Consider the following 23,387-nt stretch of genomic DNA (forward strand, 5'->3'; position numbering starts at 1 on the left):
CACACCAAAATTATCCTAAATCAGCTCAAAAAACTTAAACAATAAATTTATTGTTGACCAGTGTAATATATATTTTTTTCTGGATTTATTTTATCAATTTGTGAAAGGCCAAATAAAACAGGTTTAAAGTTCAATTCACATGAAGGGTCAAAAACAGTAGGACTTGTGTCTCCCAGTTAATGTCGCTGTCCATGGTCCTGAAGCAACTAAAACTGTCTGACTTAAGTAACATTAAGAGGTTAAGTACTCATTACCTCCTTTCACTAGAGGTACTACTAGAAGTCTAGTACTGTTATAACCGCCAGCTTTATTGGAAGGTCAGCTCCTGCTATTTTTACTCACGTTGTCGTGATGCTACACGACGTTAGAGTGAGAAATCCCTGTGCCTCCTTTCCCAGAGTGCAGTAGTGTATATAGTGAGGAGGCGGCTGCTTTAAAGGGACCTGGCTGCTACGTCATCACGGTTTAGACATGTGGTTTTGACATCCAATAGCGTGATCAGAGCTTCAGTCATCCTCTTTCTACACAGGACATCCCTCCGCCTCACACCAGCGTAGACAGGGGTTAGACACGGCCGTAACATCACCCATCACTGTTCTGTAGGACCGCGATTTCCTCCTCCACCTGCATCAGCACCAGTCCGCATCCAGCAGCGAGAACCACCGGGTAGCGACCATGTCTGTAGCGGGGCTCAAGAAGCAATTCCACAAAGCCACTCAGGTAAGATCACACCAGGTTCCATAGCTCCATACACCGCACAAGCCACTTTTGTTTTATTTATTTATTTATTTATTTATTTTGCAGAGCAGCGTTTGGTCACTAGATGTAACGTGTAACTGTAATCTGTTTTTTTTAATAGCCTATAAATCCAGTTCCCTCCTGCACCAGGTCTTTTGTCCTCTACCACAGTACCATCAGTTGTTTATTGCTCTCCTGGTTCCTGCGTGCGTTGGTGCAGCATTGCGCCAATACAGAATTGTACGAGTCATGTTTTTACGCTGCAGCCTCAGCGTCAAATTAGTCATGCAAATCTGATGCATCATGTGAAAGATATTCGGTGCATTTGACTGAGGGTGGGGGTGGGGGGGTTACCGTCTTGGAGACAGATGACACGCACAATGTGATGATCGTGATGTCGGGCACGTCAGTTCCTCTCGGTACCCTTCAGATGACATTCCGCGTCGCACACAGCAAGTAAACCATCAAGGGCTGCTGCAGCTCATGGCAACCGGTGCTGTTGAGGATGTACTGCGCAAGTTAAAGCCTCATTGAAGGACGGCGTTAAATCACCGGTTCCTTGCTGCCAGCTACTGTGGGAACTCCGACGCGCACGGTGTTATGCAATCGTAAAGTGCGCCTTGACGGAAATCCGCTCCTATACCAACAGCAGCAGTAACACGCCATGACCTCCGCGCCCTCTAAACGCATTTATTCTCTTACTGCGAGCTGTCAGTCTGTAATTAACATCTATGGTTGTTTATTTAGAAGAGCTCAGCTTCACAGTGTAACCTCCATCATCTTTGGAGGCCACCGAGAATGTTCTTTAACGGGACCTTGATGGTGAGACGCACGGGCAGATCTGTCCCCTGCAGGTCCCCTCAGTCTTCAGGACTTTTTCCACTGACTTTTATTTCCGGCTTTAGCTCAGGGGGTCACGGGGGCTCTTGGGCATTGCTGGGGTGAGTCACAGTGACACTCGGTGACACTCAGCTTCAGGCTCCACACAGTAGGACACCCAGAGCCTGGCTGAGTCACAAACACCCAACCACCTCCTCCTCCTCCTCCTCTTCCTCCTCATGCCACTTCCCACCTCCATGTTCTAATGTTCACCCAGACTCCAAATGGCTCTAGTTACAGCTCCCAGTTTGCTTCATTCTTCATCTTTATGAACAATTGTCAGTAAGATAAGGGGGGGGAGTAATGACTTAATTGTGACACTAATAATGGCTTGTCTGCTGAAGGTCAGTCTCTGTAGATATTAAACTCTCTTCATTGTATGTTGAACCACAGTGACTGAGAATAAAGTAGCAGTTTGTGAGGACAGGAGTTCATTTATGCAGTTTACCACTGGGATCCAATATGGATCTACAGCAGACCAGTTGATGGATATCATTCCTGAAATTCCTGAGAATCTTGTCATTTTCTATAACACACTCTTAAAAAACTGCACCCGCTCATCAAAATTCACCCTCCCAAGAACACGGCACACACAACGGTTTGCTCGTCTCAGTTTTAATCAGGAGCTCATTTGGTCAGACTTGAAGCAGACAGCAGTCCACATGGGCCAATGCAGCTGCACAGACTGTGTTAAATATGTGAGATGAGTCTATTGGCACCCATTAACAGAGCGCTCTCTTCCTGCAGATGTTCCTCTGTGGCTTCAAATGCATCTGTGCATGTGGGGTGGGGGCTTTGTGTGAGTGTAAATATGCACTTGGTTATGTGGGTGGTTGTATGCATGCATAAAGACGAAGAGGTGTGGTTGAGTGTGTAAAAAACCGAAATGAATGCTTTGGAATTTGCAGCTTTCACACTGCACATTTGTTATGTTCCCTTTGCGATTGTCAGCTCAAGGCTCAGCATTAGCAGCCTCTGTGGGCTGCTGCCGTCTGTTCATCAGCGTTACACCCCCAACACACAGTCTTACACATACACACACACACACATACACACTGCCTTCTTCCCCAGACTCCCACGGCAGAAGGCACCCCTCAACCCTCTGCTGTTCCCGTGCTACATCTCTGTAATCCAAACCCAGACTCATACAGACAGCAATCTGGCTACTCATGTACACACACACATGCATGGTCTACAGTTAAGTAGGACCCCCACCATGACATAAGGAGAGGGGGTCAGGAGATTAAGGGTGGGGATGAGAGATTTAAAAGCACCAGATAAGACTTTTGCAGAGACTATACATGCATTTATAGTTTTTATTCTATATAAAATGTGCTGGTAGTGGCTGTTTTTTAGTGTCGTGATTTGGTCAAACAGATTGAAACTAAAATAATCTACACACACACACACACACACACCCGATAACATTGAACTTGTTTGTATGCAGACAGGAACAGATTGCTGATCCTAAAATGCTGCATTAGACTTACGCATCCGTAATTGCTAATTAGCAGTGCAGCTTTGTCTGATATAATGCATAGCAGCTGCCTTGAGTGAGGAAGTAAGATCTTCTCTCATATGTGTTCGGTGTTTTCTTCACTGTGGACTTTATGGATTCTGCTGGAGGGGGCTCATAAAAACAGAACTCCATGGCATCACTGGGATTATATGAGTTTCACACATATTCACACCACCTCTATTTCACCGTCTCCACCATACATCACGGAGTAATTTGTTTCACACAAACACCATCACACTTTTCTCTGATTAAAGACATCCCTCTTGCTTTTTCTCACCCAAGGACATTGTGTCTCAGGGCGCTGTATTAATAACAGGGGCCATTTTAAAAAGGAAGGAAGCAGGGTGTGAAGGGTAACCCCTGCACGTCTATTCAACATCGTTTTTTTTTTTTTTTCTTTTTTTATGTATCTATTTGCCGATTGATCCATCACTCATTTCCCTGTGGATGATTTTAAAGGACCATATAGATGCATAAGTCCAATAAATTATAACAGATTTACATTGGCAATTTGTATCAGAGGGAAATTATATTACTGTACTGTGAAACCACATCTTATATTCTCTTTGCATTATCCCGGTATATGTTTAAAGATGAGGAGTGTTATTATGTCCCAAGTCAAATCAATCAAGTAATAAGTCACATAAATATCGCTTCCATGATGGTTCACTTCTCCATGGAGAGGCATGTATCATTTCTGGATCCATGTATGTGAACGTAGCAGCACACGGAGGCTTTTAATTCAGGCCTGTCATGTCAGCTCATGCCATAACTCAACCCACAGACCCACTTGTCCAGATGTTAATCACGCATCACTTTAAATACCGCTTTTTCGATTTATCTGGAGAATGCAGAAAGCATTTTTTATCTCGATAAACGGCCATGTGCTTCCAGCAGGAAGCCAGAAATGTGTTCATTAAATAGTGCTGCAGGAGGGAGAGAGGAGATGAAGAGGGTGGCAAAAAGCTTGAGAAAGTGTGCCAGGATGAGTGAGAGAGAAAAAAACAAAAAGGAAAGAGTCTTTGGGGACTTTGTTTTTTACAGCTTTTTCATAAAAAATAGTTTCTTTTCCTTTATTGTCACTGTCAGAAAGATGATGACCAATTTTCTTACAAGTTAGGATGTGTCTGTATGTGCACTGTGAGGAATTAATTTAATTAGTCATTTGTTTTTATTTTTTGTGTTTCTTTATTGTGCTTTTATGTTTGGTTTGGAAATGTAAGAGTGGAAAATTAAACACATTCAAGTACTTATTTGTCCTTGTGAATCTCAACACGGTCAGCGTTAAGACTGAGTTAACATGATGCTACATTTCTGGCTTCACACCAGTACCATATGGATTATATAACACACAACAGCTACAGGACAGGGTTTCACAACAATGATTATCATAACAGGGTGCAGCTGAGAAAAGACATCCCTGTCTGTCATCACTAAAGCCAGAATGATTCATCCCCCATAAACATGTTTCACATCATTTGTAGATTTTCCTTAGCTGTTACAAATTATGCATGCATGCATGTTATTTACAAACCTGCAAACTGTTCACTGTGTTCAGCATGAAACAATAAGATAGATCAGCTGCTGATCACAGCCAAGATAATATACAGACATAAAATCTGCAAACATACATTACGGATAATGCTAAAAATAAGACACACCCCTTGCATTCATATTGTGAATAGTAAAACACTGTGGTTAGGGCTAAAATAAGAGAGTTGTAAGAACAACCTACCCATCATTCACAAATACATGTCTCCTGAGCTTGTTAATCCACCATATCCATCACTAACCACCACCTTCTAAGGTCTGACCCTATTTGGTGGCATTGCAGGTTTTCACATCCACATATTCACCTCAACCATGAAAGGAATCATACATAAACATTAACTGTAAACATCACTTTTCCAAATTGACCCATATTATTGTTCTAGTGTGGCTACTTGTTACAAATGGACTGCAATTTTTACACTTACCATAGTAATCATTACCAATATCTTTTTGATGACGATACATGATTTACAGCACATTTGTGATATGTTAAAATAGTACCTATTAGTCAGAGAATAGAATAGAATAGAATAGAATAGAATAGAATTTATTGTCATTGTGTATAAGAATAAGAATAGAGTGAATATAAAATTACAAAAACTAAAAAATAAGATAAGAAAATATAATAAAAGGAAAAAAATAGAATTTAACAAAGTAACATAAGCATAGAGCTCAGTAGAAAAAAAAAACTGGATAAAATATGAACAGGTGCAAATAACAGTATTGACAGTATTAACAGTGTGTATTACCATGAATAATAGTATATATTTCTATTAACAGTTTTGACAGTATGTATTTCCAATAAAAACAGTGTGAATATCTATGAATCAGGTCTATATAGAAATAGTGCATTTATTTTTGATAAATATTGCATTGTTATTGCAGGACATAAGATTATTGCACGGTTATACTTATTGCACATAAGTCACATTTGAGGTATTATTGCACATTTATGGGAAGTGATTCTGAGCATGCATTGAGGGAAACAGTAGAAAAGGAAGAAGCCAGAGTTATTACTTTATATCCAATAGGCTCATAAATTAATTTCTAACGGAATGTTAGTGTGAAGTGCTACAGAATTGAGCTCCTTGTTTATATGTTATTGAGGACAGCCAAGGTGCATTTTGGGATCAGCTGTCCAGCAGGTGTGTGTATGTGTGTGTAGGGGGCAGCTCCACATGTCCGTGTCTGATTGTTATAATCCACATTATTAGTGGGTCTGCATTTGAGGTGTAGTCGAATTAAAAAGCAGCTATTCAGATTTAGACAGGGTATATTTCTTACAGTAGGTAACAGAACGGTAATCGTTTAGTATTCAGCCGTGGTCTGACTAGAGGTTTCCCGCGTGTGTGCTGAATACTGATATTGATACCAGACAAGGCTCACCCTCGTCAACTGGAAACCATCTTATTTTAGGCCTCATAGTCATACATTTTTTTGCTCGTTGAGATGTATTTAAATATATTTGCGTGTACAAAAACAGCCACTTGCAGCATCCGTACTGATATAAACACATTGAGTGTTCAAGCATGCACATATAAACGTACATCCATACATGCCCGTGGACAGAAGAGGGGTCCGTGGCTGTGGTCGACACCTGCAGGGCTTTAAGGGCAGCAGATTGTGTGGGTGAGTCATCAGGCCTGGATCCTCACAAGGCTCACTGCAGTGCAGCGTAAAAACAGATCCAGCTGGGAGATAACAGATGGGGGGGGAGGGGGCTGGAGGGGAGAAGATAACAGAGCAAAGAAAAGAGCGATAAGAGGAGACAGGAAGGGGTGGAAAGAGAGGGAGATAGAGAGCTGCCTGGAGCAGGTAGGGAGTGGCAGAAGGAGAATGAGAGAATTCAGCCAAAGTGATTCTGAAGGAGAGAACGAACGGGAGGAGGAGCTGAGCCAAGTCAAACAGGAGTGAGAGGGGAGCAGCTGATTTGAAGGGATTTACGCTCCTGCAGGCCTTAGCAGAAATATCACTTCAAACTGAATTTATACAGCTGATAATACTATGTCATTTCAAAGAATGAATGGTGTCTTGTGCAGCAGAGTAAAACTGGATCATGCAGTGCCAAGTGGGTCCTTACATGGACCACTTCCAATAATGTACACAGTAGCGTTGGTTTTAATAATACAAAGCAATCATCAGATAAAGGTAAATACTGGACAATATACAATCAGCTAGATTATATTCATGCTCTCAACAGTACTAATGGTTACGTTTTGTTAAAAAATGATTCAAACCTTTTTTGATCACATAAAAATCAAATTCTTTGTATTTAATGCGCATATTGTATATAATTTCTGCCACTATGGGCCTGTCAATCAAAACCATAACACAATACAACATAATAAGCGCTGTTGTGTAGTAGTGTGAAGTATGATTATGGGAGCTGCTGTTTTCATCACCACAGCTGATGAAAATCTATCTGAAGTAACAATGCAGCATTTAAAATTTTATTCACATTATGTTTACTGACGTATATTCATGTGTATTCAGTTATTTCCGCTAGGATTAAGTGGCTACAAGTGATCTTAGTCAAAGGGATATGATGTTATTGATAGGTAACAAAATTTAACTGTTTCTTTGACTGAAGTTAATGATTTTTTTCTTTTTCAATTTGGACATTGTTGTAAATAGTTGAAGTCAACAATATTCACTATCCTTTGGACTTATGTGCAAAACTTTACCAAAATTTACTATGTGTCAAAGAAACAGACGTGCGTATTGTTGGTTTTTCCATAAAATCACAAATGCGATGATTTGTTTATTTATCATCCTGAGATGACACAAGAAATCATTCCATAAACACGGCGACAAACATAAATATCGAGTTGATTTACAGATATATTCATTATTATTATATATTACCCCTTTATTCCGTACTAAATTCAAAAATGACTTGCTTTCCTGGTGTGTCTACACACACATATATACATGTTTCTTTTAAAACTCTTCTTCTTCGCTTGTTGTATCATCTGTCAACATCTGTTTGTTTTTTTTTAATTTTATTCACGTGATCCTAGTTGTGGAAAAAGGTCTTTCCATTGTAGTTTTGTGTGATATGCCAATTGCACTATGCCTGAAAAACCACCTCTTCCCAGCGCAAAAACAAGAGTTTTGGCAAAATTGTCATTTTTCCATTAGGTAAATTTTTATGCGCAAGTAATATTCACGCAATTTGAGGGTCAATGGAATAGCGATCTCTAGCGGGCCTGGTAGTTTTGCCAACTTTACTTTCTCTGCACACTCTACCACTTCCCAACATCCACACCCACTCAAGACTTTTGTTTTCTGAACTGACTTTCAACATTGGCTGGTTATTATCATCATCAATCAATATGCCAGCATTTATCCTGAGCCTATAGAACTCAATTCAATTCAATTGTATTTGTAGAGCCCAATATCACAACAAGGTCACCTCACAGGGCTTTACAGAATTAGTTGAGCATGAAAATAAACAACAGTCAAATAAACAGTCGATGAAGGAAATGGATTAATGTCCCGGGCATCCCCCATCCTTAGACCCTCCTTCTCGGCAAAGGAAAAACTCCAAAAACCCAGTGGGAAAATAGAAGGAGAGATCCACTTCCGTGAACAGACAGGCTGTAGATGAAACTAGGACTGATGGACGTCCATTTGCGGATGTAGTTCCAGTCGGTAAAGATGCAGTGGGGGGGGGGGCGGGGCACATGAGGGGGTCCATGTAGTCAGATAAGGGTGAGGAGGTCTGTCCAGACAGGTAAGAGTGAGGGAGGAGGTCCAGGGTCACAGGTCAGGACAGGACACAGATGAGTCATCTCAGGTCTACATCTGAAACAGTGGCCACTCCCCCAGAGGGGAGTGGGGAAAGGGGACACCAGGTGGATAGTTATGACATTGGAAATTATAAGTACAGACAAAAGTGGTACATAATACCAGAAACAGGAATGCAGTATGCAGTATCTGAGTACAAACAACAGTCCCAAATCCAAAAATAACATAATCCTCATATTTGACAGCAGTGAATGTATTCATTTAATCACTGCAGGTTTGGTGTTTCATGTCTGTCACGTTGTCAGACGACAGAAACCAAAAGGTTGGTTCTTCCAGACAAACCCAGTGCACCCAATTTTGGCGTTGTGTAGTTCAGCAATGCAGCAAAAGTGATGCTGCACTGGATGAAGTCCAATAGTACAAAACCTGCAGCAATCTACCATCAGTCTATCTGTGATTATATCCTCCCATCACACAGACTCTATTAGTCTTACCCTCTGTTTGCCATTGGCCCTCTGCCTTAAAAGAAGAATGTACTTAGTGCAAAAACAGGTCCCTTTTCTGAAAGGCATTGTTCAGGCGACTCTTTCCCTCTCTGCTCTGTCCTCCTTTGTTTTCAGGAACAAACAGTAGCTCTTTTTGAGATATTTGATCCCAACTGCCTCCTGACATTTCCAGCAGTCAAATATTTCACTGGGTTCAGGCAGGTTTTCTATATTTTATAACAGCAGTGATGGTTTTCTGACTGGTGTGTGTGAAATGTCACCTTCATCACCTCTCTGCCGTCACTCCATGACACCACATTAATCCTCAAGAGACCACTGCAACGACTTTTTTCAGCCGCTGACTGATTCCCTCTGATGTGTTCATAAACCAAGACTCAGATACCAAAATATACTGGACAACTAATCCCTTAAATTCACTGACAAACACTATTACATTTGAGTAAGAGCTTTAAATAAACTTTCGTTGGTCCAACTTCTGTGCACAGCCAGGGGGCTGAATAGTGGACAGTTTGTTCTGGAGGTTAATGACAGACGGACGCTGCCTGTAGCAGACCTATTCTTAGCTCGTCCCGTGGTTTGATGCTCTGGGCACATTTTCAGTCAGAGCAGCAGTGAGGTAAACCCATTAAATGTCCTCGTCCAAAAGAAATGAATGAGTGTTGAGCAAAATTTGTAAAAGAAAGATGAGCTAAACGCTGCCGCTTCTGCAGATTGATGCATTCTTTATTTTCTGACGGTGACAGTCGCTGGAGGTTTTCAGTTTGTCTAAAGAAAATGAGCTGCTGCCTGTGGTTTCTGCCCATTCCTCTCCTCCCCTTCTTCTTCATCCTCCCTCTTTCTCTGCATCAATATTCAGGCCATCGTTGATGTTTTATTCAGGCCTGCTGTATTCTAAATTCTGAGCGTCATCCACTGCGGGAGAGACTGACTCTGGGCTCGAGAAGGGAAATTCTCAGGACTTTTTTTTTCAAGCTAAGGAGTTAGGCTTACTTAATCACCTGTAATTAAAGAAGAAACAATTAGAGTAGGTTGTTTAGTTTTAATTTTCCCTTTGAGATGTTCTGAGTTAATATCAGTCATACCACAAAACAAAATAAAGCCATTAGGTTTTTGTTTGGGTGCTGATTCCACAGTGAATGTGATGCCATTTATGTGGCAATTTAGTGAAGCAATTTATTTTACATATGAAAATAGCCACAAACATTGATAAGAGTAAATTAAACCACGCACACTCCTGCTGCAGGGACATTCAGGTCATATCATTATTACCCAAATTTATATAACACAAGCCTGCAGTATATGCTCTCTATAAAACCATTCACCAGGTTGGTTATTGGCTTTTGTTGTGCAGCTGACATGTTATGGATATAATGAAAAATGGTGCCATTTAACGATCTGATAATACAGAGGTGTTTATAGCCTCAGAGACCTTGCAAAAAATATATTCGGTAATAGGTTTGCTCAGGGTTAAAGGTCACTTTCCGGATAGTGGTTACCCCAGTCAGGACAGTCAGTTTAAAGTGAAAGTGCTGGTCAATGAAAATAAAAGTGGTAGTGATTCTGAATGTCCCACAATGGCCACAAAGGAGGTTTTCTGAACATTTTGCTAATTTATTTCAAAACAGTTTTACATCCATCAGTGTAGAGATATTTACATTAAAGGTTCAATGTGTTCCAGCTAAAACAAAAAACAAACAAAATAATAATAATAATAATAATAATAATAATAATAATAATAATAATAATAATAATAATAATAATAATAAGGCATTGAAAAATAGTGGGAAATTTACCCAGTTCCCCTGTATACATATCAGTGTAGAACAGGGGTCTCAAACTCATTTTCTTTCAGGGGCCACATTCAGTCCAATTTGATCTCCAGTGGGCCGGACCAGTAAAATAATAACATAATAACCTATAGATAATGACAACTCCAAATATTTGCCTTTGTTGTAGTGCAAAAAACCCCCATTAATTTATGAAAATACTTACTTTTATAAACTACCCAAACAAAAAAGATGTGAATAACCTGAAAAAAATGAAATTTCTTAAGAAAAATAAGTGCAATTTTAACAACATTATGCCTCAACATCTCATTTATACATGTGCATTATGGATCAGATCTACAAAGACACTAAACACTTAGTAACAGGCAGAAAATTGTTAAAATTGTGCTTCATTTTCTTTAGACATTTCAGGTTGTTCATATTTGCTCAGGTTATTCACATTTTATTGTTACAGGATAGTTTGTAAATGTAAATATTTTCTGCAGTAAAACAAAGACAAAAAGTTGAAGTTGTCATTATTTATAGGCATAGTGTAGTATTATTTTTTTCACATCAAACCAAGAAGAAAATACAGTCATTATTTTTTGTAGGTTATTATGCTATTATTTTACTTTAGATCAAATTGATCTGTATGTGGAACCTGAACTAAAATGAGTTCCATAGCCTTGACTGTGGAATTTTTGCACTTTGTAAATTCATTCCACAGGCCGGATTGGAACCTTTGGCGGGCTGCATTTGGTCCCCAGGCCGGATGTTTGAGGTCCCTGGTGTAGAATCTGGTATCATGGATCCAGCCAACTGAGGCAGCCATTAGCTAGAAATGGACTTAGCTAACATCAGTAACCACCTCCAGCACGGCAGCTCATGCAAGCACTTGAACACGTATGATTATTTCATTGGGCAAAAAATCTATACGTACCTTCAGCACGTTCAGTTGGTCTGAGAGAACACAAGACTCCTGCATCTACTCCTTGCCTAAACCTGTTTTTTCAGGCTGTAGAAAATCTACCCAATGAGGCAGATTTTAGCTAATAACCAGTGTTTCTTGACCGGTAAAGAGGTTAAATTGTTGACTGACTGCTGTCATTTCAATGTTAAGATTCCATCAGAGAAGGAAAAGTGGCCTCGCTCTTCAGTAAAAGGCTGATCTATACATTTATGTTTAGTCTTTTGATTTGGACTGAGAAGAGAGAGCTGCAGAACTAAAGTTGGCTTTCTCAAATTCTACAGTTTTTTTTTCCCCCATGATTTCAGCTCCTGTTGTTTTAAGATGAACTGAGACTTTTTTGTTTCCTGCCCATAAACACTTAGCCCCGGTTTAGCCCAGCTCAAAGTTGGTGCTTGCCTGGAACCTGTTTGGAACCACTTTGGAACCGGTTTGGCTGGTACTTGGGCAGTGGAAACACAAAGAACTGGTGCTAAGTCAGGTACCAGCTCTGAACCAGCCCTGGAACCAGTTTGGTGGAAAGGGGTATAAGACACACATATTCATTTGGGCTAGCTAACATCAGAGTGAGAGGTCATTAGGTGGCTAACATGTCCATCTTTCACCTAATTTGGGGTTGACAAATGATAAATGAGGTTTGTTTTGCTGTCAAAATGATCCCACACTCTGCATTTATTAATAGGCAATAATCAGTGAGGTCAGTATATAAGTGACGGACTTTTGAAGTCCATGGGATATATCTTGCATACATCTTTATTAAAAGTAAAAAAAAATAAAATAAAAATGTTTTTTTATGTTTATTATAATCATGTTAAGTATGGAAAAAAGCACTTATTAATAAATGACTAAATATACTAAAATGTCAACTAAATAACCGTCCAAATGTAATAATAACCACCTGCTAATTAGCTAAACAATAATAAAATTAGCTTATTCCATTATTGTTTTCATTGTGTTCTTAGATAATCATGACAGATATTTCTTTTTTTGGCAATATAGCAAATTTTGTATGGAAAATAACAAATTGTATATGTGTCTGAGAAATCACTTTCAACTAAGTTCCCAAAAACACCTCTAAAGAAAGTGTGTTAATTTCAAATCACATGACCTGCTCCACATGATGTCATTTCCTCCTGAAGAAAACACTGGCAAGACTCCAAGATATGTTCTTTCTCCTCTTTCATAGTTATTTAATATAAAGTAGTGTGTGTCAAGTGTGTATTTATCACACTCTTATGTCAACAGTGTTACTACAGTATCTTTATAAATAACTTTCAATTTCAACTTGACTCAATTGTATATATGATATTTAGAAGAATCTTTCTGTAAAACTGTCATGCAGTGTTATGATTCTGTTTATTTTTTAGGCCTGAAAACAGCAAAAATGTCAACAATACCTGTCAGCTATGTTACCCTGTAAAGGGAACTCAAAAAGACCCTCAGTTATATATTGACCCAGTGGGTGATGAAGTGAATGACAGCAATCAGACTCTGATCAATTAACATGTTACTGGTTAAGAGGGGCATCCCAAACTGTATAGATCAAACATAGATAGCTCTGAAAAATCATGATTTCTAAGTATTTTTGTCCTTTCAGTAAAGCAGTAAAGACAAGTGGGGGATGTAAAGGGTATCACATCCTCAGTCTGTTGCCTAACTTGGTTCCTAAAGGAACAGTAATGCACATACAGTCCATGCTTTATTGCACTCATAGATAAGACGCTTCGCAGGGACAGTACATCCTGTTTTGTGTGCATATTAACCTGCTTTTGTGTGCATAAAAGCTGTGTTATTTGATTTCGCAGAGGACACGCGGTAAAATCACACAACGCGTCCTCCCACCGACTGCAGAGCGGAGGCTGAATGGCTTGTCGAGGATTATACTCAGATTAATCAGAGCACAGTGACTTTGCATCATATTGGGGCTGAATCAGAGCCCTGCAGCGGTAATCTGTGAAACGTGCTGCATGTAATGTAACATGTGACAGGTCAGGGATTCACAAACCTCCATCCTCGTGTAGGCAAATCATCATTTCTATTTGATTTCTTAGGTTAGTTTAACCCATAAAGACCCAAACATCCACCACCGACCAAAACCATCTATTGAGCCATCTATTAATTATCTATTAATACCTGTTGATCCACTAATCCTAACAATCCATGTAAATGATTGATGTAAAATGCAGTTTGTCACCTTTTCATGGTCATCACATGTGACTCATTTGGACGTTCAGAGGCTCAACACTGATTCACCAGTAAAACAAATAATTTGACAAATGACCGCGGTTGGAGACACTCATTTTTACGTTCAATTATAGGTATTTTTGCTGAAAAATTCACTTTTTCTCCAGTTTTCTTTGTTTCTGATGTAATAACCATCAACTTCAGTCTGAGATTTTATGAGCATCTACATGATCAGTGAATTAAATACAGAAAAAACCTGGTTTTCACTGAAAAAAAAAAAGCTAAATACAGAGGATAATCTCATAATAAATAGTGATAAATCGCTTAAAGGAGTGATATTTTGCTTTTTAAATGGAGTTATGCTTTTTAAAACATTTCCCTGTGGTCTATATAAACTGTAAATGCTATACTTAGGTCTGAATTCTTCATTGATTCAACTCCACAGGTCCATCTTCAACCCTATTTCTGAGGAATGACACCAGAAAGGTCGTTTTGAGCGCTGGCCCTTTAAATGCACATGAGCCACTTCATGCCCCGCCCCTCCAGGTTGTTGACTGTGCTGCTCTGTCCTGTTCAACCAAAAACTGAACATTTTAGGTAATCGTCTTGAAGTTTGGACATATTTTCAGTATGGACTACGACCGCTGCTGCTGACAAACAATTATGGCGTACTCAGAGAAATGTTCGTCTGAAGTCTTGACCTTATATGTGCAAATATCGTGACGTAATTAGTTATAGATGTAACAAATTACAACAGGTTGTAGAAATCCACTTGATTTTTGCCAAAATGAAAGTAAAGATAGCTTTGCAGCACCTGGAGGGTTCAAATTCAAACTTTTTTTAACTATTAGGGTCCAAATACACAAATAAATGTACAAAAGACTAATAAAAGAGGGTTTAGCAAAATATGATCCCTTTAAGAAATGTTGAATAAAGAATAAAAAATGTAATATGGAAACCACCACAAAAGTAGCACTGGGTCTCTATGGGTTAATACTTTATGCATCATCTACTGCTTTTTTACTTCAGTTTGAAAACACTCCAAAACATGCCTCAAATGTTCATAAATACAGTGATTATTATAACTTAAGTCTTGCTATTATTACATCTAATTGCCCTAATGTTGTTGTTTACTGGACAGTTGAGTAATGAACCGTTTAACACCATTGCTGCTTTAAATGTAAACAAGATTCCCCATCATCCTCGAGACTCGTTGAGGAAGAGCCACGAGCGTTCTGGTAAACAAAGTTATTTTTCTGCTGTTTCTGTCTAATATGACAGCACCAGCCCCCAGACTGAGTTGTGGTTTAGACAACTACAATTAAATGCAAATGAGAGATATCTTTTTAATTAGAAGGTGACGGTATAGCCTTCAGTGTGTCTGCATGTAGGTGTGTTCATTTGCAGCTAAGACTGACTTTGTTTTTGTTTTGGTTTGTAAGGAGTTTTGTATAATCAGCAGGGACTGAACTGATATAATTAAGTATGAAAATCTTGGAAAAGACAACATAGGTGCGTTTATTTCTGTCTATAAGGGTTGTGTGTGTGTACATAAAACATATCTTCTCCAATACAAAGAAAAATTTATTATTTTTATTGGAATTCACAGTTTAACAAAGGATTTAAGATGAAAAAAGTACATATAAATACTTCAGCTTGAACCTAATGAAGATTGTTTCAGTACAGGAGGTCCTTGGGTTACGAACGAATTCCGTTCCTACGCTGGCGACGTAACCCCGAATTTCCGCGTAAATCGGAATTAACCCTTTAATACCCCCTAAATACCCCCTAAATCTCTAAATAAATATCCAAATACACGTACTACGGGCTTTGTCCTTAATAATGGTAGCCACGGTCGACCGACTGAAGCCTAAGGCTTTACCGATGTTCGTCGGCGTCTCGCCTTTTTCCGACCTTTTGATGATATCCAGCTACGTTTCCATCGTAATGGTTTTCCTCTTGGCTGGACCAGCATCGCTAGAAGATCCTGCTTTCTTTTTTGGGGCCATGATGTGAAAAAGGCGAGGATACCGAGAAAATTATGGAGCACAAACACAGACACTCTACACTATGGGGCTGGAGACAAACTGGCGGACGAGACTCAGGCGTCGTAAAGTCGAAACAGCGTAGGTCGAGTACCGCGTAACCCGAGGACCTCCTGTATTAGTTTTTGGATGTAAATGATGGGTTCACTGTCAATCTTTTAACCCTGTTATGCCAAATGTATTGTATTTGATACATGAGTTTTGAAGCCCTCTACATTATCAGTGTGATGTTTTTTTTTCTTGTAAAACCTGATGTATACAATTAGATACATGCAATACACGGATAATCCACCAGGGGGGAGGAATTCATTCACCAGAGCTCTTTCCAGTGACACTAATAGATTAAATTAATGAGGAAGGAGGCAGAACTTTGCCAGTTTTGAAAAGGAATTACCAATTTGTAAGATATGTTTGTGATATATTATGTTTTTGTTTATTCAAAAATAATAATATTTGGTCATTGAGTCCCGATGTATCAAATACGATACAAAATTGAAAGTCATACATGGAAATTGATTTTTGAAAAAAATGTTTTTGGGTTGACCAATAAAGGCTCCAGTTTCAAAGAACTGGAGTTTTCTGTCAGTGATTTAATGGTTCAGGATTTACAGGGTTCAACTGTAACATCTTAATCTCTGCTTTTCTTAAACAGAGACAGGCATACAGTTATTTGTCGGCCTTTGCTTCTTATTTACAATCTTACGTTCTCTTATTGACAGAAATAGATGCTTGTATTGATTCACAGTTCTTAAGTTTACCATGTACTGACCTCTGCATGGTTATTATTAGAACATAGATAATCTATGAAACATCATCTTGTTTCTGTTTTAGGGTTATTACTAGTTTTCCTGCTGTTATGTGTCATTTGATCTGTTTTTTGATAACGCTTAATAGTTTTAAAGTGCAACATAATTTTAGTTTCATTATCTTTCCTTATTTTTTCATTGTTTTCTTAATAATTGGCCATCAAAAAAATTAATGTCTCATATTACTTGTCTTCAACAACCAGCGATCCAAAACCAAAATATGTAGGCTCATATTAGAAACTCTGTACATACACACTTTGGTATTTTACTTAGAAATAGCTTTATTATAACCCTTAAAGGCCTAGAAGTATTTTTGTGGTGACTGCCAAATGATTTTTTTTCTAAATGTAATATCTCTTAGGTAACTTACGACCATTTACTATTGTTTGTTTATTGTTTTTTGTTTATACAGATCCCCATTAGCTTCCACCATAGTGGTTGCAAGTCTTTCTGGGGTCCGTTAAAATACAAAGTTACGAAATACATTCATAAATAAAAACAAGTTTACAATTCATTGTTATCATCAGCAAGCTGAAAATTTAATCTCAACACATAAACTTTAAAACATTTAAACTTTTATCTTTAGAGCAACTTGGATTGAGAGTCAAAACAGTCATTTGCATTACTGTATGTTCTTGAGTAGTTCCTGTTTTTTGTTTTGTTTTGTTTTTTTTTTGGGGGGGGGGGTGTAAATGAATGTAAGCTTTTTGTGTGTTTGATGTATGAAGGTAACTTATTCCATAGACTGGAGGCCCTGTAAAAGACAGAATTTTTCAATATAAGCCATTTGGATGTTCAGAGGCTCTGTAGTTACCGTGGAAACACCATCAACTTCTACAACACTGATTCACCAGTAAAACCCATGGAGTTGGATCAATGACAGTGGATGGACACACTGGGTTTATGTTCAGTTAATGATAGATTTTACTGAAAAAGTCCCACTTCTTCTCCAGTTTTCTCTGTTTTTAATATAATAACTTTCAACTTTAATCTGAGCTTTTATGAACATCTACATGATCAGTGAATTAAATATCGGAAAATACCAGATTTTCACTGGAAAATTGCAAAATACAGAGGATAATATTGTAATAAATGGTGATAAATCACTTAGGAAAGGTTAAATAGAGAGAAAAAATCCTTTGGAAACTGACACAAAAGTAGCACTGGGTCTTTATGGGTTAAGATATCTTATCTTATCTTATCTTATCTTATGGATCTGGATGTCCTTCAATGCATAAGGGTCTATGTTCACACTGAAAACTTACCAAAATCATTGATCTATAGCTGTTACAATCACATGAATCAAGATTACTGGGACAAATCTTCAAACTGCAATATGGAGATCCATCCACAAATTCTACTTCGTAGTCACTTCTCTGAGATGTCATGTTAATGTTGAACAGTACATGATCAGTACATTACATTTTGGAAAATACCTGATTTTCACTGAAAAAATGCAAAATACTGAGGATTATTTTCTAATAAATGGTGTTAAATCACTTAGGAAATGTTAAATATATAGACAAAAAAATATTTGGGAATTGCCACAAAAGTCGCACTGGGTGTTTATGGGTTAAAATTTCTGATGTAAATGTTTGACTTTTTAATATTAATGATTATTTTTAAGTTGAAATACATATTCCTCAGTGTTTCATTTAACAGATGTTAATGTTGAGTTGAAACCATCAGTATTTTGGTTGTTTTCACACATCTGTTTCCATGTTGTGACCTTCTTTACAGTCAGGAAATCTAATCAAACCAGACATGTCTTAAATAACAGAGAGTCAATATGTGATATATGTAGGATGTCAGTCTGCTCAGGCCTCTGCACTTTGATCATTTGTTAATGGGTCATGCAGGCCCACTGGATGAGTTTCTATAATTGTTTATTTTGGGAGGGTTCGAAGGCGAGTGACTGAGAGTGTGCATTGGTGTTTGGATGTTGAGGAATCTGTTTTTGTTTCTTTATCGATTTTTGTGTAAACGCACCGCTGCTTTTTTCTTGGAGGATCCATTATTCTGCTGTCGCTGCAGCTCTTGGTCCGTTGAAGGTAGAAGTTCAAGACATTAATCTTCATCAGCGTTGATAATGAATCTTCATTCATGTTAGACAGCTGCGGTTTGGATCCAGCTGCGTTGGCTGAAACGGTGTACGGTGAGCTGTGTTTGTAGTCTGTCTGTTGGAGTCAACTTTGTTTCACCAACCACAGGCTGAGTGTGTTCAGTCCTGCTGGATTTTCACATGTTGTTTTTCTTACTGGGGCTCACACTGTGTCTGTGCAGGAGCGTCGTCACCGCATATATGATCCTAATATACATGACATGAAAACAGCCTTTATCACTCACATCTTTGTTTTCTTTTTCCTTTCCTTTTCCCTTCCTTTCCTTTCCTTTCCTTTCCTTTCCTTTCCTTTCCTTTCCTTTCCTTTCCTTTCCTTTCCTTTCCTTTCCTTTCCTTCCCTTTCCTTCCCTTTCCTTCCCTTTCCTTTTTCCTTTCCTTTCCTTTCCTTTTCCCTTCCTTTCCTTTCCTTTCCTTTCCTTTCCTTCCCTTCCCCTTCCTTTCCTTTCCTTTCTTTTCCTTTCCTTCTCTTTTCTCTTCTTTTTCATCTTTCTTCTGTGTTAAACTGAAGACAAAACCCCTTTTTATATTTCAGATGTATTATTTTTGAGTTTAGTTCATGTTCATAAAAATTAGCATTAGTGGTTTCTAATAATGTGGAATCTTTCCGTTCTCAATCTATCTTCCAATTACTTCCCCATATTATTTGATAAATCATAAAAAATACTGAAATCTCGTACTCAGTTGTGTGTTTTCTTGTATGTTTCTCCCCCTTTCTTTCCTCATACACATATCACTATCCTCATATTCCCTCAAACATAATCTAGATTTGTAGTAATCCTTTCAGAGGTTTGACATTTTAAATGATCCCTGCAGCAGTGCATTATTTTATCCAATTTGGTGTTCAAAGTGCCAACACAGAAAACTCCAACACAGACAATGCTGTCAATCTGCAGTTTTAGGTGTCAAATATTCCACCTTGACAATAGATACTTTAGTTTGATAACGTTCTCCATTTCAGTGTCATGTGACAGCCTTCCTCTAATCTCAGCGAAACATTTGGACAACGTGTTTGTCATCTGACTTAATTTGTCATCTTTGGTAAAAGGTTAAAGGGAGTTGATGAGGATTTTAATGACTCCCTGTGGATTTTTGAGACTGTTATTTTTGTTTTTAGCCCAAGGTCATGTGATCTGTAGGAGGACAGATTTGGACACTGGCTGATGGAGCGCAGGTACATTTTGTCACATTGTTGTCCCAGTTATTTGTGTAAATGTTTCTGAGACAATAAGTAGTAAAAGTTAACACATACCAGCCTGTTTCCTGAATCCGCCTGATGCAACTGAACTTCCCACAAGTCAAAGCAGTTTTCTAAAATGGCTGCCGTGCGACTTTTCCCATGTTTATTGGTGTAGGATCTGACCGTGAATTCTAAACTTAATGTCATAATCTTTTTCTGTTTCTGAAATCCTGACGGCTTCGTGACGCACTGTGATCCCACTGAGTCACTTCTAATGCATGACTAAGTGCCTAGTCAGTGTGTGTGTGTGTGTGTGTGTGTTTCAGTGTCATTTTATGCATAAGTCACCCTTTGTACAGATATTATGAAGCAATTTAACACATAAAATTAGTTATAAGGATTTTCATTGCTATTATGTTTTATTGTTTAATAATTATACACTGTAATACCAGATAAGTTGTTTACTAAAAAAAATCTGAGTAAACCGGTTACCTTAAAAAATTTAAGTAATGAGTAATGAAAACTTGAGTATATTAAACTTAAATGCTTGATTTGAATGGAAATGCTATTTTAAGTACAACACACTAAATGCCAAGTTAATTTAACTTAAAATTTGTTGCAATGTCAATTGCTTCGGATAATCAGTGCATTGGACTCATTCTGAGTTGACTTAAATTAAAATCTTTTGCAGTATAAACTGCTTTATGAAATTATTCAACTTAATATATTGCAGCGTGGATGGAAGTTAAGCAGGAAGATAGCTCAGTGTAATTTGCCAGTACAGGAAATGATTTTATTTTGGCGAAGCATAAAGATTTTCAATCAACAAGATCTATCTTACATGAACAGGAAAGCCATTGTTCTTCCTATGGCTCTGACTCATGGTGCAGCTCTACAAAAATACAAAAACAAACACAAAAAGGCCAATAAACACTGACATACACACATTAAGTCCAAATTAACACTAACACCACAACCCCTCTGAACCCCTGCACAGAAAAAGAACACATTTTCAACAACACGCCCAATACTCACAATGCAATGTGGAGATAAAAAGGTGTTGTCATGACTAAAACTTAGTGATTTAAATCCATTCAACTTAAGCTTTTTCGTACTTTCGACTATGTCTACAAATTAGTAGAATATACTTAACATTTTATAGTAATGGAATAAAACTTAAATCATTCAAGTACATTGTAATTAAAGCATTTTAGTAAATACAAATTCCAGGCTTACAGTGTAGTAAAGAACATGCCATACCAAGGGCTTAGTTCAGTGTTTTTCAACCTTGGTGTCGGGACCCCACATGGGGTCACCTGGAATTCATATGGGGTCGCCTGAAATTTCTTGTAATTGATAAAAAAAAAAAAAAAAAGTAAATTAATAGTAAATAACTTTTTTTTAATGATTCAGTATATATTTCATTATAATTAAAACACCACACATTTTTCCTAATAAAAATCTAGTTCAAATAAATGCAGGATATAACATCTGAGAGGGCATACAGCGTTACTATGCTTCAAACTGCCCGGACACAGTCGAAACCAGACCAAACAGAGAATGGAAAGATTCCTTCACCCACCTGGCCCCGCTAAGACATCTCCAAGAGAAAAAATGTCTCTGTTTTGAATGTCTGGGGTTGTCAGAAATCTGTGATGTTAAAATGGGGTCATGAGCCAAAAAAGGTTGAGAACCACTGGTTTAGTTAGTCTTTTCACTAAATAATAATAATGCACCGATACCAATACTAATATCGGGTGTCGGGTCCGATACTCAGCGCATGCATTTGTACTCATACTCGTGAAAGTACTCCGATACACTGCACCGATACCAATTACGGCAGCGTAAAAATTGCAGTAAAAATTGCTTTTAGGATGCTTCAAATAACCATTATGTAATAAAACAGTATTAAATAATAATAAATAAGATAGAAACAAAAAAGAAAAATGAACCTCCTTAATATCTGCATTTGAATAAATAACAAAAAATATCGATACAGTCAATACAGTATTGTGAAATTAAATATCGCAATATATTGCAGAACCGATATTTTCTAACACCCCTACTAAGAACTGTAATGGTATTATTAAGTACTCATATCGGTACTCAGTATCGGCAAGTACTCAAATGTAAGTACTTGTATTTGTACTCGGTCTGGAAAAAAGTGGTATCGGTGTATTCCTAAATAAAACCCAACCCCAACAGAATGCATGTTTCATTGCTTACACAGGGTTTGGGATAGAAAACAAGAGTAACAACTGCTGTAAATATTATTCCTATACATGTTTTTATTCATCCATAGGGTTAATTTTGTTCACCTTGTCATCTATTTGTGCAAAATGATTCAGATTTTGTTAGTATCATTCAGTGTTGAAAATTGTAATTGTTGTTTTGTAAATGCTCAGATGCTCTGAGGGGACCGAGTGTTTTCTATTTCATCTCCAAAACTGTGGAATGAACTGCTGCTGTACATTACACAGGCCTCCTCACTGTCTAATTTTAAAACTTTTCTCAAAACCCACCTCTTTTCTTCGGCTTTTCACACCACGTAGGTTGTGGATTCTATGTGCAGGGATATTTTATCTGGGGTGGACAGTCTATTTATTTATTCATTATGTTTTTATCTTCGTATTTTATCTTCTTATTATGTTTTTATTGTGTTTATTTTACCTATACAGCACTTTGGAAACCTTTGTGTTAATTTAAATTTGTGCTTTATAAATAAAAATGGATTAGATTGGAAATGTCCAATGGTCTGATTGTAAATAACCATTTAATCAATGATCATTTTAAGCAAAAAGTAACCATCTGATTTCTCATGATAATTACTCTGACATGGATTTTTGTTTAGTGCGTCTAGAGTTATTTTCACTGCCACTAACTGTTTTCTTTTCATTCCAAATGAGGCCTTCACTTCAATATATTCAGAGATTAAATAAAATTTTAATAATAATAACCATAATAATATATGGAACGGGAAGTCCTATAACCTGTAGGTGTGACGTGTCCCAATCGTTGTCCATATAATGTATATTTACCAAGAACCACCTAAAACATTTTCCCCTAAACAGCTAACAGTTCAGTATTGTAAACCCATAGTAAACCAGTTTTACCAGTACCAGAAAAAATAAATGAAATAAATTAACTACTGCCTATTACTGAATAAAATCACCAAGCAGGATCTCAAATCTTTTCAATTCTACAAGAAATCTTGCTGCTATTTAGATCAAGCATCATTTATTATTCTCCTTAAATCTGAACATTACTAAGGTTTATTTATACAGCGCAACTAACACAGATTACAAAATTTGTCTGAAGGATTCTGCTTTAAAGGGGTCATATTTTGCTAAACCCACTTTTATTAGTCTTTGGTACAT

The 23,387-nt window shown here is 37.7% G+C and overlaps 1 protein-coding gene across 5 annotated transcripts in view; it reads left to right on the top strand.

Annotated features, from left to right (window-relative positions):
• The first annotated feature begins 494 nt into the window (after positions 1-494).
• The window catches only part of sh3gl2a (SH3 domain containing GRB2 like 2a, endophilin A1), a 64,870-nt gene continuing 41,977 nt past the window's right edge, over positions 495-23,387 (top strand). For 2 of the 5 annotated variants that reach the window (XM_030140163.1, XM_030140179.1), the window contains exon 1: positions 495-720. In XM_030140163.1, coding sequence (XP_029996023.1) covers positions 676-720 — 45 coding nt within the window. In that variant the 5' untranslated portion in view covers positions 495-675. The remainder of the gene's footprint in view (positions 721-23,387) is intronic. The other 3 variants (XM_030140170.1, XM_030140198.1, XM_030140189.1) reach the window with 2 other exon arrangements.

The sequence above is a fragment of the Sphaeramia orbicularis genome, chromosome 1 (genome assembly GCF_902148855.1).
Source record: "Sphaeramia orbicularis chromosome 1, fSphaOr1.1, whole genome shotgun sequence".
Taxonomy (NCBI): domain Eukaryota; kingdom Metazoa; phylum Chordata; class Actinopteri; order Kurtiformes; family Apogonidae; genus Sphaeramia; species Sphaeramia orbicularis.